Source organism: Triturus cristatus, chromosome 7 (assembly GCF_964204655.1).
Source record: "Triturus cristatus chromosome 7, aTriCri1.1, whole genome shotgun sequence".
Lineage (NCBI taxonomy): Eukaryota > Metazoa > Chordata > Amphibia > Caudata > Salamandridae > Triturus > Triturus cristatus.
This window is the reverse complement of record NC_140590.1, coordinates 1446891769-1446909256: the sequence shown is the minus strand read 5'-3', so window position 1 is coordinate 1446909256 and position 17488 is coordinate 1446891769. Positions and strand designations below refer to the sequence as shown.

Genomic DNA, 17488 nt, shown 5'->3' with positions numbered 1-17488 from the left:
AACCAGTTTTAAGTAAAGACCATGTCAAAGAAATACTAAAAACCCAAACATTAAAGGCAACTTTTTAAAGGAAAGATGGTTTTAAGGAAAAATTAAAAATTATATTAAAATTGGGTCGATTTCGGGGTGGCATGGGGTGTTTGGTTCAGGGATAAGCAATGTTTAAGGGCGATGAGGGGATTTTGGGGGCGATGGATGAGTGGAGTTCAGGTGTAGAAAGAGGGTTTTAGAGCTCAGTTATGGCCGGAGTTTAGGGGTGGGGGGAAGGTTTTTTAGTGATCAGGAATGTGTGCAGTTTAGAGCTGGTGAGGGTTGTTTAGGGTTCACAGGTGAGTGGAGAATAGGGGTGGTAGGGCGCTTTTAAGGATCAAGGATGGAAGAGTAACAGAGTTTAGGGGTTTTTAGGGTTCACAGATTGGTGGAGTTTAGCACTGGTGAGGTGTTTTTAAGATTCAGGGTAGGTAGATTTAGAGGTGGCAAAGGGTTTTTTAGTGTACGGGAATGGGTGAAGTTTAGAGGTGGTAAGGGTTTAGGGATGAGAAGTCGAGATGTAGAAAGGGGCTTTTAGGGTTTAGGTATGGGTGGAGTTTAGGGATAGGAGGGTTTTTTAGGGTTCAGGGATGGGTGGGAACTTAGGGGCTAAAAGTTCTCGTAGGGTTCATGGATGGTCGGACTTTTAAGGATCTAGCATTGGTGTTGTTTAGAGAGTGGGGGGAGAGGGGTCAGTGTTGAATGGTTTTCAGGTGTGAATTTATCAGCGAATTGAAAGTAGCAAAAGTAATTATTTGACAATGTAGAAGATATAAAACTGAAGTAAATTCCCCTGAAGGAAAGCATTGAAATAAATACCTCAGACAGAAATGTTCCTGTATTGCATTTATATCTTTAAAAATGTCAATGAAAAAGCCAATTACGAAAAAAAAAAAAAAGACTTTATATGAATAGGTTCCTGTGAAATGGTAAATGTCATTCATTCTGCAAATTTCCATTAAACAGTTTATCTGAAATGGTTCTCAGTAATGGCATTTCCTGAAATTGTTTTTCTATGAAATCACATACAACTTTCTGTGACACCTGGTAATATACGTCATAGAAATGGAATCTGCAGGGAGAACTACCTATATTGTACCAGGCTGACCAAAAATCAATTCAATCAATACAATTTACATTCACTTTTCTCATTCAAGATTCCATTTTGGGCCATATTTACCCCAAACAAACTGAAAATGTTTCTTAGTATTCCTTAAGAGCTGTTTCTTAAGATTGGTGACCAACTTCACATGCAGTGTTATATCAAATGGCAATTAAAAAAACATAACATAATTTAAACAGGTCTAAACAACACTGATAGAGGACTAGGATAAGTAGTCACCCTATGCCTGGCTTGATCATTTCTAGGGAATTTAACACAAATTAGGATACATCTATAGAGTCCTAAACTTACCCGGAGGATGGGATGCTTATGAGACACAGCTGCAGGCCCATCAGAGACCACGATGAGAGGAAGGTGGTAGTTGTTTTGAGAAAGAGCCGCTGCGGCACAAGCAACACTAAATGCCTCGGACAGACTCTCAAAGTTCTTCTTGCTGAAAACTGCATTCACAAGTTGGACAATCTGATCCTGAAAAGCACCGTAAATGTGATAAACAATTAAATGGAAGGCTAGAAGTAAATAGGCACAATATTATCTACATTGAGTTAATGAAGGATGTCTAGGATACCCAGTAATGTATCATGAATGTCTGCAGCATATCAAAGAAAACAAAGCTTATTGAGATAATTGACTTACTTTCCTTTTCTACGCAGAATAGTATGTAAAAATGGTGAATGACGCATCGTAAATGTGGGTTTTCCTGTCTGTGAACATGGATTTAAGGTTGAGAGTTTGCTATGTTTTATTTATTGATATGATGCACATTTGCCACACTATATGCCTCATATCAGTGGGATTCAATAACTCCTTGTCCTAGTTAAAAAAATTCCATCACCAACTAGTCTGCTGTGACTTGTAAGGAGTAGTACCAAAATAGTTTATTTTTGCTACCGAAAAGGATGCGTATTGTAAGTTTGCTGGGTGTTGACAGATGTCAATGACTCAGCTTAATTTTCCTATCATGAAATTCATTCACCTCTACTCATGCATATGTGTAGACTCTAATTTCCTGAGGTTACTGGAAGAGTTCCTGGAGGCCCAGTCTGAAAGAGAAGCTCAGATAATACAAAAGGACATACCCCCATCACACCCAAGCACTGAAGGCAAAGCTATTAAGGATACACCTTAAAGATATTACCAAAAAACCCACTAGTGATACTGGGGATACTCATTCAAGCACATTCATAGATAATAATGGCGGTGTTACCAAAAATTGGCACAGATAATGAATAAAAAAAATATTTCACAAAAAAGGAGTTATTTCTGGCGTATGTTTCTTATAAATTTAAGGAAACACCAGTGAGAATATTTTTTCAAGTATGGGGGTAGGATAACATTTATCAAAAGATTTTGGAGTGCAGATTGATAGGTGGATAGAAATGTCAATTAATACATTTTATAAATCAACGTGGAAACTGAATTTAAAAGTTAAAGATACTAAATTGGAATAGGTTTATATACAGTGAACACAGAAATACACCAAACCTTTTGCAAAGTAAAACCACCCCATGTATATTACCGTTCATTATGCAAGTGTGCCACACCAGAATACACACAAACATATTTGTGAATAAAAAAAAGTAGAAAGGGACAAAATGATGAGCAAAGGAGACAAGGTCAAAACAACTTAGTTTAAGCTCTACGAAGTTCAGTTAAAACATGACCAGCAATCATTTTTCTTTCTCAGACATTGTATTTGTTCAAATAAGGAAAAAAGTGAGCCCAGTGGCACATAGACCAACACTAACCTATGCTCATCCCTTCCCCATACTCGCCCATTCTAGAAATTCACAAGAAACAAAAAGAAAGCCATGTAAAAAGAGATGACCAATCCACCACACCTGCTAGGATTGTCCTGATAACACACTCATAAAACGCTGTTATTTCTGTTTATTGATGTTCCTTTAAATACCTTTTTATTGCGGCATTCTCACTGGCCATTTAATTTACTTTTTCTTGCACTGGATAAAGTAATCGGGATTATGAGCTTGTGGGTTTGAAGTGAGATGGGTGGAATCAAGGGGCAGTTCACGCTATATGCATTACAAGCCAGACAAGACTTATTTGCTGTGTCTCTTTTGTTGCTGAAAATTGGGTCACTTGGAGAGCAATTTTGATGTAGCAGTTGTGTTTTTTTACAGCACAGTGCAGGCTAACAGAATGCTGAGCGTGTTGAACGTCAGAAATCAAGTGGCATTAGTCTAAATTGGTATAATTAGAGAAGATTGCCTTGCATTTACTGAATCATGGTGTCAAGAACAATGAAGTGCCTATTGTCAGGCTTTGATGTTTTTGTTGTGTAAAAGTAGAAAGGAATGCATTGCTTTTAGTTAATCTCTGAAGTAGAATAGAGTTTTAAGTATGCGTTTCGTTTCTTTCTCTGGGGATTTTCTGTGCCTGATACTTTGATGGAGTAAAACAAGAGAGCGGGTTCTACATTGGGGACGAGACCTGCAGTACACAGTGAAGTGCTATACCCACAGTTTGTCGCAAAGAGAAACTTGTGCTTGCCTCATTGTCGATCGATTATAAACAGATATTGGCAAGCATTTTGAACAATTCTGTGTAAGATTTTATTCAATGCCTGCTTCCTCAATTACAGTACTCCTTATTAGTTATCCTCTGTTTTTGCCTCTAAATAGCAGCCACCAGGATTGCACTTCCTCTATTTTACAAAATGTGGCAATATTTTAACATTTTAAAAATGTTTTCAGTTCTGAATTAGGTCAGCAAATAAACTTCCTGTATTATTTTAGAGAACGGGCACTTCCCTTGATTTTTAGGTCTCGCCTGACCCAGCGCATGCGCTGGTCTGGTTAGGTCTCGCCTGACCCAGCGCATGCGCTGGTCTGGCGAGACTTATTGAGAGGGCTCCATAAAGTGCTACCCGGCCAGCCTAGAGCTTCAGTGCATGTGCGCGGGCACGCGCGTCGCGCTTTACAGCGATTACTTTCACTTTCGCGGCCGCTTTGATGTTTGATCGCGATCACTTTCGGCCGCGTGAGGCTTCAATAGATTGCAGCAGTTAAAACAAGCATTGGCTTAGCCAATAGGTCTCGCTTTTGGGACCTTATAAGTGTTTAGTTATGCAACTGTTGCATGGCTAAACACTTATAAGGTCCCAAAGGCGAGACCTATTGGCTATGCCAATGCTTGTTTAATTTTATTAAAAGTGTCATTATAGAGCCCCGAGGACATAACCTAAATGCAGCAGCTGCTTGTAAGCGGTAACATGAAATGAGGATTCCTTTGATCCGGTTTTCTTGACACAGGCACAAGAAAGTATTTTGTTTCCTTTCTTGGGCTTGCAGCATCTCTTGTATGCTGGGTAATGTGCAGCTCAAAAAGTTCCAGCACCAGTCGTAATGTGCTTAACAGTTTAGTCTGACACCAGCTTTCAAACAACTGCTTGCAAGGAATAGTGATTAAATCTTTTTCAAAGGCCCTATCCAGAAAGACCATTTATCTATGGTATAACACATCAGGCAATGCTAAAGTCTAGGAGTGACGCACTCAGACTCCGGCTTTATTGGGAATGACCATGAGGTGCCAGAAGTGTCTTTACTCCTGGATTGTTTCCACTCCGCCAAAATATTAGTGTGTTTCAAACATTTATCTGCACTGTTTTCCAAGGTGCTTTTTGAGCCTTGTACATGTGACAAGCCAAAGCAATGCAAAAGTCAAGGCACCCAGTATACGCCTGGTCTAAGCTCGAAGGGTTAAATTGATGCCACATTGAGCATGCACTGACCTCAATCCAAACATGTTCAGAGCGAAGCACAAACACAAGCAGACTCCGGCATCTGCAGACCTGAGCCCTGCTTAAGAATTTTGGATTTTCTACGCCAGCATTCTCTCCATTTATTTGTGTTAATTATCAAATCTACTGTGAGTCCTCCAAGTCAGCAGTTCTTCAACTTGTGACTTCTGGGGACCCCTACTGAATCAATATTGGGAGCAGGGGACCCCAGCCTAAGCAATTTCTATGATGTTAACCTCAAAACAGTACACAAAATTAAAGAAACACGTATAGATAGAACTAATACACAAATTATGAAACATTTTAATTTAAATCACAAACAAAAATATACAAATATCATATTTTTAATTCTTAGGTTGGAGCTTTTCGTAATGTGGTTTCATTTTCAAAAGGTAAAGCGATATGCTAGACTCTAGCATATCACTTGGTCTTTTGTGCGCTTAATTCATACTCTTTTTGTTTATGCATCCCAGCGCTTCAATTAAAGTCACCAGTTTCCCATACTAGATTGTTTATTGTGCTTGCACTACCTCCACAAATCATAAGGATGCAACAATGTTTTTGCCTCAAATTTTGAAATCGTTCACTTTGACAGAAATGTAAAAAAAATTAAATTCTACATTTTGCTGGTTAATGTATATTTACTTTATTAACCTTTTATTTTATTTTTGTAAGCAGTAGTGGACCCCCCCCCCCCCTAAGAATGCTTTCCTGTTTGGATCTGCAGCCAACAGATTAAGAAACACTGCTCTGACAGTTTTAGGTATGGAGGTACAGTGCCAAGCCCCTCTCTTCCCATCCCACTCCGGTTAATAAGGCTACAGATCAGATGCTGTCATAAATATTGGAATAGGCCTTTGGATGAAGTTTCTTGCTAACTTGTAGAATGCATTAAAATGCACAAGTTTCGTCAATTAATATTTAATGAGTGGTCATTTGCTTTAAGATAAAGTTTATATTCCTGATTTCCTCAAGCCTTCTCCGCTTTCAATGAATGTTCAACGAGAGCAGTCACTCCATCTTAAATTGTACTTAGCCCTGATGAGGATGTGTTGGTCGCCAGTAAGTAGTTATAGCTAGGACAATTATTTCCATAGGAAAAGCGTTTTTTGACCTGACTATATCTTTGGCACAGTTTGTCGATTCTTCACGAAATTTTCCAACAAAAGTGTGCATGTGATTCTTGTTGCACATGTAAAGTTTCAAGGTGATCCGTCAAGTATGGGCCAAGAAAAAGGGGGGGCATAAAACATGTGTTTCCTATGTTAATTCCCATAGGAATTTTAGACACGGCTACAGCCCAAACTGCTGAACGGAATTACACCAAATTTGGCAGAAAGGTGGGTATTGGGACAGGGAAGTGCCTTTATGTGATTTGGTGTAAAGCCCTTCAGTAGTTGCAGAGTTATTAACCGAGAACCAAATCTGTATGTATAGGGACGCGGATCCTTCGAGGATCAGACAGTCCCCGTGCTCAAATCTGACTGGCTGCCAACATTTCAAACCAGGAAGTGTTGGCAGCTATCTTGGGACTTGGCTTGAGCAGAGGCACAGAGAAAATGTTAAAATAGAAAAGGGGGCAGGGTAGAAATAGCCTGACCCCCTAGGGCTCTTGGGGTGGGGTTTGTAGGATCCCACATGGCCCAAAAAGCATTTTTCTAAAGATTTTTAGCAGGAGTCCCGCTTCATCTGTGGCTCCCGCCGAAAAAAAGTACTTTGTTAGTAATAGGCCCCTTGTGGGCCAGGCCCCAGAGACATTTTTATAATAAAGTAGGGGGGCACAGAGGCCCCCATCCCCCTTCCTGGGGCATATTAATACCCCGGGGACCCCCACCTCGGGGCACATGCCGAAAAAAATAGGGGGCCTATTGGAACCTCCCCGTGCCCCAGGGACCACCAAACACCTAGGGCTAATTAATTGTTATTGGGGGGAGCATCTACGGCCCTCCCCATGGTCCGGGGACCACCACCTACCTGGGGCCATGATCAATTTGCATTGGGTTAGGGGCTGAGGGACCTTCCCTTAGGCCCCAGGAACCACCACCTCCCCAGGCCATCATATTTTTATAGATTTGAGAGGGGGGGCCCTCCCGGGCCATTCTCGGTCAGGCAGGCCCTACAAATTAGAAAGAGGTGCCACATTGCCCCCTTCCTGAAGCCATAGATGGCCCTGGGTACCGCCACCCCCAGGGCTGGCTCCTGCTATGTCCCCGGACATAGTTGTTGGGTGTGGCTTGGTGGGAGCTATACTGTCCCCGCCAAACCACAGCAAACGCTCCGCTTCCAGCAAGCAAGAACATTAAAAATGCTCTTGCTTGCTGGAAGCGGAGCAGAATTACTTTTAGGCAGGGGAGCGGATTGTTTTTAGACATAAGGAGCTGCTACACAATGTCAGCTCCCGCAGAAAGCTGGGAGCTGACAGGGAGGGGGATGCATTCAGGCTCCCCCGCAATCTCCAACAAAATTCACTGGGGTAAGACCAGGGCACCCAAATTAGAGGCCATATCCTGGGGTCCTGGAGGCCTAAACTGGACCAGTAAGAGGGTTGGTGGGGGAGGGCACATGGCACCCTCCCCAAATAAAAATAAAAACAACAAAAAAAGGCCTGGCCCCGGGGTCGAAATCGGCCCAGGGAGGGCCCCCCACCCTTCCCATTCCAAAAAGACCGGGGGATGGTGTCCCAGGGGCCAAAATCAGCCCAGGGAAGGGAGACCGTGCGGTCCCCCTTACCTAATAAAACAAAAAAATGTTTTTAAAGAAGCAGTCCCGGCAAGTTGCCGGAGGGCACACCCCCTTTCATCACCACTCTGCAAACGCACCTCTTGGCGCACTACTAGTTGGGGGATGGAGTCCACTTGCATGCTGAGGGTCCTTGGGAGCCACGAAAACCCCTCCTGTTCCCTCCAGTAAGTCCCACACCGCGGGATTGCTGAGATGTCTTCTGCGTCCTCGCCCCCTTTCTCCACCACTCTGCCAACACGTCCCCTAGTATACTACTGGTTGGGGGATGAAGTCCCCTTGGATGCTGAGGCTCCTTGGGGGCCAAGAAGCCTTCCGTTACCTCCAGTAAGTTCCACACAGCCGGATTCCTGAGAGCTGGTTGGAGGCCCCGCCCCCTTTCTCCATCACTCTGCAAACATGAGTACTAGTTAAACAAGCATTGGTATAGCCAATAGGTCTCGCCTTTGAGATCTTATAAGTGTTTGGTTATCCAGCACAATATCCTTGGTGCAACAACATCAACTGTTGCATGGCTAAACACTTATACGGTCCCAAAGGCGAGACCTATTGGCTATGCCAATGCTCGTTTGTGTTCTTGGCGGTCCCTGCGGTCGGCTGTGCGAGATTCTGTTTTAATATATGCACTAACTCCTACAAAATCATTTGAAAGTAACCGTCCCCTTATCTGCCCTCTTCGTGTTTAAATGATGTTGATTTTAGTGCCTTAATTCGGCCTCTTGGTGCTCTGTTCACTAGTGACTGCACTTCAGAATACTGGGGCTTAGTTGTAAAGGACGAACTCGATTGTCATATGGCACTCGTGGTGACCTTTGGCGTGTAGGATTCCTGCTGCTTTCAGCAGCGGGTGCATTAACCCACTTATACCTCTTTACAAATCTCGGCAAGCTATTATCGTGAAAAGAGGGTAGCCCCATTAATGAGGCTCTAAATTATTAAATTTTTTGGGCAGTAAGCTAATAAAATACACCGCGCCAAATTCTCTACGTATCCTGTGATGCTCAAATATAAATTTGTCTGCGTTTTTTGTGTTATGGTTTTGTTTTTCACGTTCTACAGAAAGCAGCCCAAACACCAGAAAATTTACTGTGGTACGTCACACACAAATGACCCAACAGAAAACATTGGACAGGTGTGGGACTCGCACAGTCCAGATTTCTTTATGCACCTCACATTTGTAGTTCTTTGGTTCCTATTCTTAATGAATACAAGTACCAGAATGCGAAAGGAAAAAAAAAAAAAAAACACCTGCGCTACCTATGATACAAGTTATCTGGTTCCCAGAAGTTGAAGTTAGCATCTGTTCTGAAAATTCTAAAGAGAGATTAAAAAAGCTACCCAATCGTTTTGAGATCGGAGGGGGAGGGGCTGGGCGAGCAAAAGGGGTAGAAGTTGACAGCCTGAGACACTGTCACCCCCGTCTGTCTCTTCACAAGGCACGGAGCACAACCCCTGCGGAGTGATGCGATAAAGATTTGTATTTCCTGTAGTTGGGGGTGGTTGAAGCGGGGGCGGGGCATCACAGCGGCCTTCTGTTTATTCACAAACATGTTTCTCGCCTGTAATGAAAATTATCAGCACGGGGTTATTAGGGGCTAGAGACATCCGAAGCTCCTCCTGCAAAAGTGTGAGGGCATGTTGTGTGAGAGGCATTCCAAGGGGTGCAATTATCCCTCCCCCACCCCGCGACGGGGGGGATTGAGGGAGGGCTGGTTGAACCAGGACCTCACAGCTTGTAATTACAAGGCACGGGGCAGCGGCCCGGGCCCTGGTGTCTGCGGAGCGCCAGGGACGGCAATAACCAGAGCGGCGAGAGGGAAGGCCGAGGGCTGATTAGAAAGTGCTGCTCGAGCCATTTGTGAGCGACAGGGTGCGGGGGGCAAATGGTGAGAAATGAGGGAAAGACACCACATTTAAGAGCGCTCGCCTTTATCCAGCCAATTATTGAATCTATATTTGATCAATTTTCAGGGCATGGAGGATTACTGGGCTCATAATTGCAGAAACCGCAGCGCTCTAATTACCGTTCTGTAAGTGCCTGCCCGTCCTTTGGCACGTTTCTAGCCTTCCCTCCTCACTCCCCTTTTAAATGGAGCTTCTTTTCACGCCGGCGGCCCATGTGTGAAGGCGAGACAGATAAAGCCGTTTCCGTACTAGATCTAAAAACGTATCATGCTGTCCTAGCATAGCCTGGCACAGCCAATAGGTCTCGCCTTTTGGCTGGCCTGTTACCTTCCAGTGTATTTTTGTCTGCACTCTGAGTGCTCTGAAGTAACCGAAAGCAAACACGTAGCGCTTTACAAACCTACTAATTAAATAAATGAAGGTTACTAATAGCAATACAGTTTAGCCAACAAATGATTTGCGTTTGCAATCAAGCCTGGATGCCATATGAAACTATGGCCCTAAAAGGCTGAATGCAGGTTGCCAAACTGCACAAAGTCTTGACAGCCGGAAACAAGACCCAGCCATGATCCATACAATCAGTCAGGTTTAGATCTCGGCATATGGTTTGTTAAAAAGGTGGCTCTATTTCAAGGCGAATGCGAGAAGACAAATCCTCAAAAGTCATTTTACCTGCATCCCAGTGAAGCAGCTTGCTCGGTTTGTTAGGCTTGTCGTCACTCAAATGCCCCCAGGGGCTGCAGTAATTACGAAAACCCATTCCTGAGCTCCCAGAGACCCTGTTCCAGCATGGCGTCAGAGAGTGGAACCCGGGAGATGACAGCTGGGGGGCACTGGCGTAACGAAAGTTGAGGGGGCCTCCCTGCACGGTCCGAAGAGGGGCCCCCTCCAGGCTCAATCAGGAGCTCTCTGGCCAGAGTGCAGTGCCGAGGTGGCCCCCTGGAGCTTGGGGCCCCCCGCACCAAGGGGGCTGCGGGGGCCTGTGTTACGCACCTGCTGGGGGGTGGCGGGCACGAGGGGCGCGCTCGAGGGACTTCAAAGTCTATGAATGAATCAAAAGCATATGGCGCGGCCCCTAGGCCGGGGTCTGCTGCCTACCTTTCTGTCTACCACCAGACACATTGTTCTGCGAGGCCGGCAGCGGCCTTTTCACTTGCGATAAGCGATCTGACCGTACTTGGATCACAAAGGTAGCAGATGGGGACCACGTGACCTACAGTTATTGTAGAGTAGTAAGCACAATTTCAAACTAAAACAAGCGCTGAAAGACCTACGCGGCCCCGTGGCCGCGAAAGTTAAAGCGAGGGCATGTACAGCGTTTACCTTGTGGGAGCGAGCAGCAGCAGGCGTGATAATTGCTAACAGATGGCGCCGCTGCTCGCTCCCGCAAGGTAAACGCCATACATGCACGAGTACTAATAGGAAACAGTGCAAAACATGCACGAGTTTCAACAAAAGCCTGGAGCGATTCCAAGAGGTCACTCCAAAGCAGCGCTTGCACACTGCATAGGCGAGACCTAAAAAACCCTTAGAAATTCACTGAAATAAAAACAAAGCTTACAAGGATGTTATAGGTAGGCTCAGATCTCACTCGTACAAAACCACAGAAATTCAGCAGTTCTAGTTACCCGAGCGAAGTATAAGTTACGACCCGCAATGCACTGCTTAAGACTTCACATATTACATCAATCATGATGTGATCAGTGAAATCACTGATGACATCACCAACAGAGTGTACATGTTTTTAAGAGTTTATGGGTGCTAAACATATATCCTAACCTACTACAAAAGTTAGATTAGAATACACGTTGTACTACTGAGTGATACTACCTCTAACATGTGTGATCTGAGTGAATGTGCATGTGTGTGTGTGACTATCTGTATGTGAGTGGCTGTATGGGTGTGTGAATGCATGCACGAGTGACTATAGGTGAGAGTGGATTTCTGACTAGGTCTGTAGGTGAGTGAATGCTTGTGTCAGTGGTTGTATGGGGTGTGTGTGTTTGGGTATCCCCGTGATTGTATGGGTGTGTGAGTGTACGAGTGGTTGTATGGGTGTGCGAGTGGCTGTATGGGTGTGCGATTGGCTGTATGGGTGTGCGAGTGGCTGTATGGGTGTGCGAGTGGCTGTATGGGTGTGCGAGTGGCTGTATGGGTGTATAAGTAGGTATGTGAGTAGCTGTATGGGTGAGTGAGTGGGCATCTGAACGACTATGTGTGAATGTCTGGGTGTGTAAACGTCAGTATGGGTGAGTGGCTGTTTCAGTGAGTGTTTGGTAAAGTGTTTTTGTTTGTGTATGGTTGTATTGGAGAGTGAGTGTGTGTGAATGATTATATGGGTGAGTAAACAGGTATGAGAGTGCTTGCAAGGATGTGTGAATGGGCACTAAATCGCCGGTTCCTTCCAGAACACCACCTTCCAACCTCCCAACTCTGAACAGCTGCCTTTCGCTCCCTCTCATGGGCTGCAACTGCCTCCTCCCTATGCCCACCCTTCGTATACAAAGACAAGCAACTGAAGCATGCCTTTAGAGCAGAGGACATAGATTGGACAATGACCCCAAGAGACCATAGCTCTATAGAAACCAAACTACTCAATGAAGAGCGTCAAACCAAGGTAGTTGCACACTTAACAATAAGTCAGACAGAGTGCTGAAAATCTGGAGAAGGGAAAAGGGGTGCAGGTCCGAAGTAAGATAGTGATTGGGGTGCCGCAGTAATGCCCCCCCAGAGAGGTGGCCATTAAACCCAGGCTGAGGCTAGTGCAACTTAAGGTCCTCCACAGAATTCACTAAAATAGAAGCTGGCTATTTAAAATGGGTTGGGTCCAAAGCCCTGTATGTTTTAAAAGTAAGGTAACTGAAGGCACTTTCCTAGACACACTATGGGATTATCCCCTCACTGCTAAAATACTGGGCCACAATTGCGAAAGAGCTAGAAACAGTGCTAAGCACAGCTATTCCAATAACACCACAGTACATCCTAGTGGAAATACCCTGCGAAGTGGACTTGATTAGCTGCAACCTGCCTGGGCTTCATTGTAGCAAAAAGGGACATAGCCAAGATGTGGGGATTGTCACAGCATCCGCCCAAAAAGCTGTGGAACTCTAGTATGGACATGTACATGGAAGCAAAAAGAGTGGTCTACACCAGCCAGGGATATCAGAGGAACTTTAAGAAGATTTGGGAGGAGGTGGAGGGAGCACTACGAATTGAATTGGGAATGACAGGGGACAAAGGATCCAGACTTACGGGTATTACAGGGTACAGAGGTAGAGTGAATCTGGTAACGAAGTAATTGTAGAGGTGGGAGCCTTCCCACAGATCACCCAGGAAGAAGAAGCAATCTGATGTGATGAGTTGAGCTACTGCAGGGGCGAGGGAATGTGCCCATTGATTTGAACAATAACTACTGCAACTGGCTATATCATGGCAGAAATCACTTGTTTCAGGTTTTCAAAAACAAAATTAAAATAGTTCAGTAAATGAAAATTTTTGAAAAAGAAATGTCAACCTGTACCTATCACACCAATTATGATATCTACATACAGTCTTTAGTGGTTCCTAGTCAAATCTGTTTTACAATCAGCCTGTGTATTGGAATCACTCTACCACTTGCTGGCAGACTCAAACTTACCCAGTGCTGAAACTATCCACACTTTGCTTAAGTTGGAGCATACCTTTCTTGCACTCATCAATTCAAAAGGGGTTTTCCCAGTGGCAACATGCAGAGTCATCCAAAATCTCCTCAACATTTTCTCCTCAGCATTCTCTACATCCAGCCTGCTCCTGCATGACCCTAAATACACTCTACTAAAACGCTGTTGAAGCTCTCAACCATACCATTATTCTACAGCCAATATAATGGTGTCAGCAAATAGTTAAGGCCACGTTTATTCAAAAACGTGTAACTGTACTTAAAACAAATTGTATGCCATTACGAGTTAAAATGGTATGCAGAACACCTTCTGTAACCATACCTCAAAAAAAAATTGCTATTCCCTATCATTTCCCAACAGTGTGATAGCCGAGAAAAAGGAATGTAGAGCGCAAAGGAACCATTCTTAAATATGTTGCTTCTACACCAAGGACACTTTATTAACAGTGAAGGCATGATGATTATGTGACAAGAAACAGCTGGAGACACAAAGTTTGACTTTTGGCCAGTGCACAGTAGATTTGGATGCAGAAAACTATCCATTGTGAGATGGTCCGCTTTTGCGCTGCCTTCCCTTTCTTTGCCTTGACAGACCCAAAGAAGAGTTGATCGTCCATCCGGAACTCACAAGTGCGATCAACGTAGAACGACAACGCACTTTTTGGGTCCAGTCGGTGATGTGTGTCCTCTTCTTTAGAAGGGTGAGATGGAGCGTAAAAGGTAGACATAGTGCTGGACTGGCCTACATGAAAAGGGGTAACTACTTTTGGGAAAAAAAGGATTCCCTAGTTCGCAGAACCATTTTGACGGAGAAGAATGTGAGGTATGGAGGTTGCGCAGAGCGTATACCCCGTGGTTTTACTGCTGTACGCAGACAACGATATAGGATAGCTGCATAAGTCACTAGCAACTTTTATATTTGAAGGAAGGAGTTGAGAGTAAGGCTAGCCTCCACAACTGTCTTTCATTCTCCACTGGAGCCTTGAGAGGATTGGATTCACCTAGTGTCTTCCACTGTAATTGGGTTTCTATCTACGAGGCTGTTGGAGATTCCTGTGGCGTTTGTGGGACAGGAGGTAAAGATACATCCCCTTCCTTTAATCAAGAAATGTTCCCATTGTGGATTATATATTCCTCTGGACAGACCAGGATTTGAATTTTGGGAGATATTGTCTTTTTCCTGAAGAAGGTGGCGGTTGAATAATAGTACCCACCGAAACGCGTTGATGCTCTGATGATAAAGCCCACCCTAGATCTCTGGGGACAACTGTTCTATGAGACAAATGAGAAGAGAATAAGTTATCTCTATATATAACAATTGATTTGTGTCAGATTGGTGTGGTGCTTTTATGACTAGAAATAACTTTCTTGCTTGTTCTCCCATACTGTATTGTTGGATTTTTGTTTAATCATTGTGGTTTTGTAATTTTGTGCTTGGTAAATTTGGACAATGTATTGATATCTGTATGATTCTTTAATTGCCTTTTTTAAACTGCAGAATTAATTCTGTTTTTACATATGTATGTGATTTTATGTGTTTTTAATAAATGGAAAAAAATATGTTCAATTGACCCATACTGAGTTTCTGGGATTTATGGGATTAACGTTGTTTATGTTTTGGTGGTAAAAAAATTCTCATTTGAGTGTGAATGTGATGGCATTGTAGTTACCCAAAGGGGACTATTTTTGTGCCTCTGGTTGCGCAGACAGCGCCCGTAGCACACCTACACTTCGAGCAAATGTTTTTGCCAGAGCCGGCTACAGCCCAGAGTCAGCCCTACTTGGCGTCACAGAACATCTAGTATCAGTTAGATAAAGGCGGTACAGCTGTTGGGATTCTTCTAAATCTTAGTGCTGCATTCGACACAGTAAACTAGAACACACTCATCCAAAGATTAGAGGAGATTGGTGTGCATGGCAAGGCCTTGACCTGGCTAAGCTCATTCCTGCAGGACAGCTCCTTTCAGGTCTTACCCACTATTATCTGGAGTGCCTCAGGGCTCTACTCTTTTAGTCCGACCCCGTTTATTATCTATGTATTATCTATGTACGGTCATCTGCGGATACTGTGGAGAGCTACAGTCTTACTGTCTTTTTATACGCTGATGACAACCAGATTGTTTTCTCCCTCTCACCTCAGCAGAATCGCAGTGTTGACGCTTTAAATATCTGCCTCAGGAAAGTAACTGCTTGGAAGAACTCCAACTACCTCAAATTGAATGGGGAGGAGACTGAGGTTCTTTTAGTGGGCAACCTACCTCATCTCTGGGGGCCCCATTTGTGGCCTGAGATTCTTGGTGCATCTCCAATTCCAGTAACCGTTGTTAAGAATCTTGGTTTCTGCTTTGGAAACAAGCTCTCAATGAACCATCAGATCACCAAGACTGCATCTACCTGCTTTGGAGTTTTAAGATGGTTAAGGAAAATACTTGGATGCCTACTTTTCTCTGCCCAAAGAACAGTGATACAGGGCTCTGATTATCTCCATGCTGGACTAGGGCAACATCCTCTATTTGGGTGTTCCCAAGGCTTCCATTAAGCAGCTTCAGAAGGGGCTGCAAGACTTCTTCAACACCCCCTCCCCCCCCAAAATATACTTCTACGGCCAGACTTCATGATCTCCACTGGCTTCTAATTGAGAATTTAATTAATTTTAAAGCCTTTTGTTATATGCATTAATTGATGTCAAACACTGGTCTTAATTATCTCAGATCTTTGGTGTCGCCGTACAAGCCAATCGTCCTATTCGCTCTGGTATTTCCAATCTTTTTTCCGTCCGCAGAGTAAGAAAAACCTATCAAGGGGGCATGCCTTCTCCTACCAGAGTCCCAAGTTGTGCAATGCATGACAACCGCTTTTGAGATCTTGTTGTTCTCTTTCAGTGTTTTGTAAGCTGTTAAAGACCTAGGTGTTCTGAATTGTGTGCGGTGTTAATTTTGCTGGATGTACTACGAGGTGGATTAGTGCTGGGAATTCCATTTAGCTATGAGCTCTATAGAACTTAAAAAATAATTAGGAAGGCTGTTTTGATGGTGAGAAATCTGAGTGGGCAGTTGTGGCGCAGCTCAAAGGGTGCACACATAAAAAAAATAAGAATCAGATTTAGGTCCCACTGAGGCATAATAAAAGGATCTGGTGGGAACATGTGTTGGAAGCCTTTTAATCACCTATGTGCAACAAGGGATTTGGAAAGGGATGGCTGATCTGGCAACCGCAGAAATTGCAGAATGGTACCCTCTTAACAAGCCCAGAGCAGAGGCTTGCTGGGTTAAAGAAAGAATAAATAAGAGAACCTGAGGATGGAGATAGAATGTCAACATGCTTATCTACACACCATGCCACAAACTTACTCCAACCGCAGTCATATGCCGTTTCGATGGAGGGGAACCTGTCTGCCAGGATAACATTGCAGACTTCGGGTGGAAGGTCAAAAGCTGTCAACTGTTGTCACTCAATCTCCATGCATGAAAAGAAAGCGTGTTCAGGTTCGGTGTATTGACCCTGCCCTGTTGCTGCGACAGAAGATCCTCCCGAAGAGGCAGCCTGATCAGAGGAACAACGCTCATGCTTAACAGCTCTGGATATCAGACTCTCCATGCCCAATCCGGCTCCACAAGAATAACTTGGGCCCGGTTGTTCTTGATCTTCTTGAGAACTCTGGGTAGGAGTGGTATCGTCAGAAACACACACAGGAGGCTGAAGCTCCACTCAAGACGAAAAGCATCCCTGAGCGAGAGCAGCCTTTGGAAATCTAGCACGCAAAACTGCTGACATAGCTTGTTCTTGGAGGGGGCAAACAGATCTAACCAAGGTTCTTCCCTATCTTGCAAGAGACCTTGTATCACCTCCAGGTAGAGATGTCATTCGTGATATGCTAGACTCCACTGATGAGTTTGCCCGCTCTGACGTTCAGAGAGCCCGCCAAGTGTTGAAACACTAGTGAAATCCCCTGCTGTTCCAGCTATGTCCAAAGGTGCAAAGCCTCTTGACAAAGGGTCCAAGACCCCACCCCGCCTTTCATGTTGCTGTACCACATGCCGGTGGTGATGTCCATAAACACCTGTTCTAGCCTTCCCCTGACTGAAGGAAGAAAGGCTTTCAATGCCAAAAGTATCACCCGAAGCTCCAATAGATTGATTTTGAGTCCGGATTCCACCGGCGGCCAGAGTCCTCTGATCTCCAATTCTCCTATATGGCTGCCTCAGCCCATGAGTGATGCATCCATCACACAGTCAGCTCTGGTTGGGGAAGGAAGGGGGGGTTGCCACTGACC

The 17488-nt window shown here is 44.3% G+C and overlaps 1 protein-coding gene across 1 annotated transcript in view; it reads right to left on the bottom strand.

Moving 5' to 3' along the window:
* RPN2 (ribophorin II) overlaps window positions 1-17488 on the bottom strand; it is a 139093-nt gene that overhangs the window by 87541 nt on the left and 34064 nt on the right. Inside the window, exon 7 of the mRNA XM_085619188.1 lies at window positions 1445-1621. Within this exon, the coding sequence (XP_085475314.1) occupies window positions 1445-1621 (177 nt within the window). The remainder of the gene's footprint in view (window positions 1-1444; window positions 1622-17488) is intronic.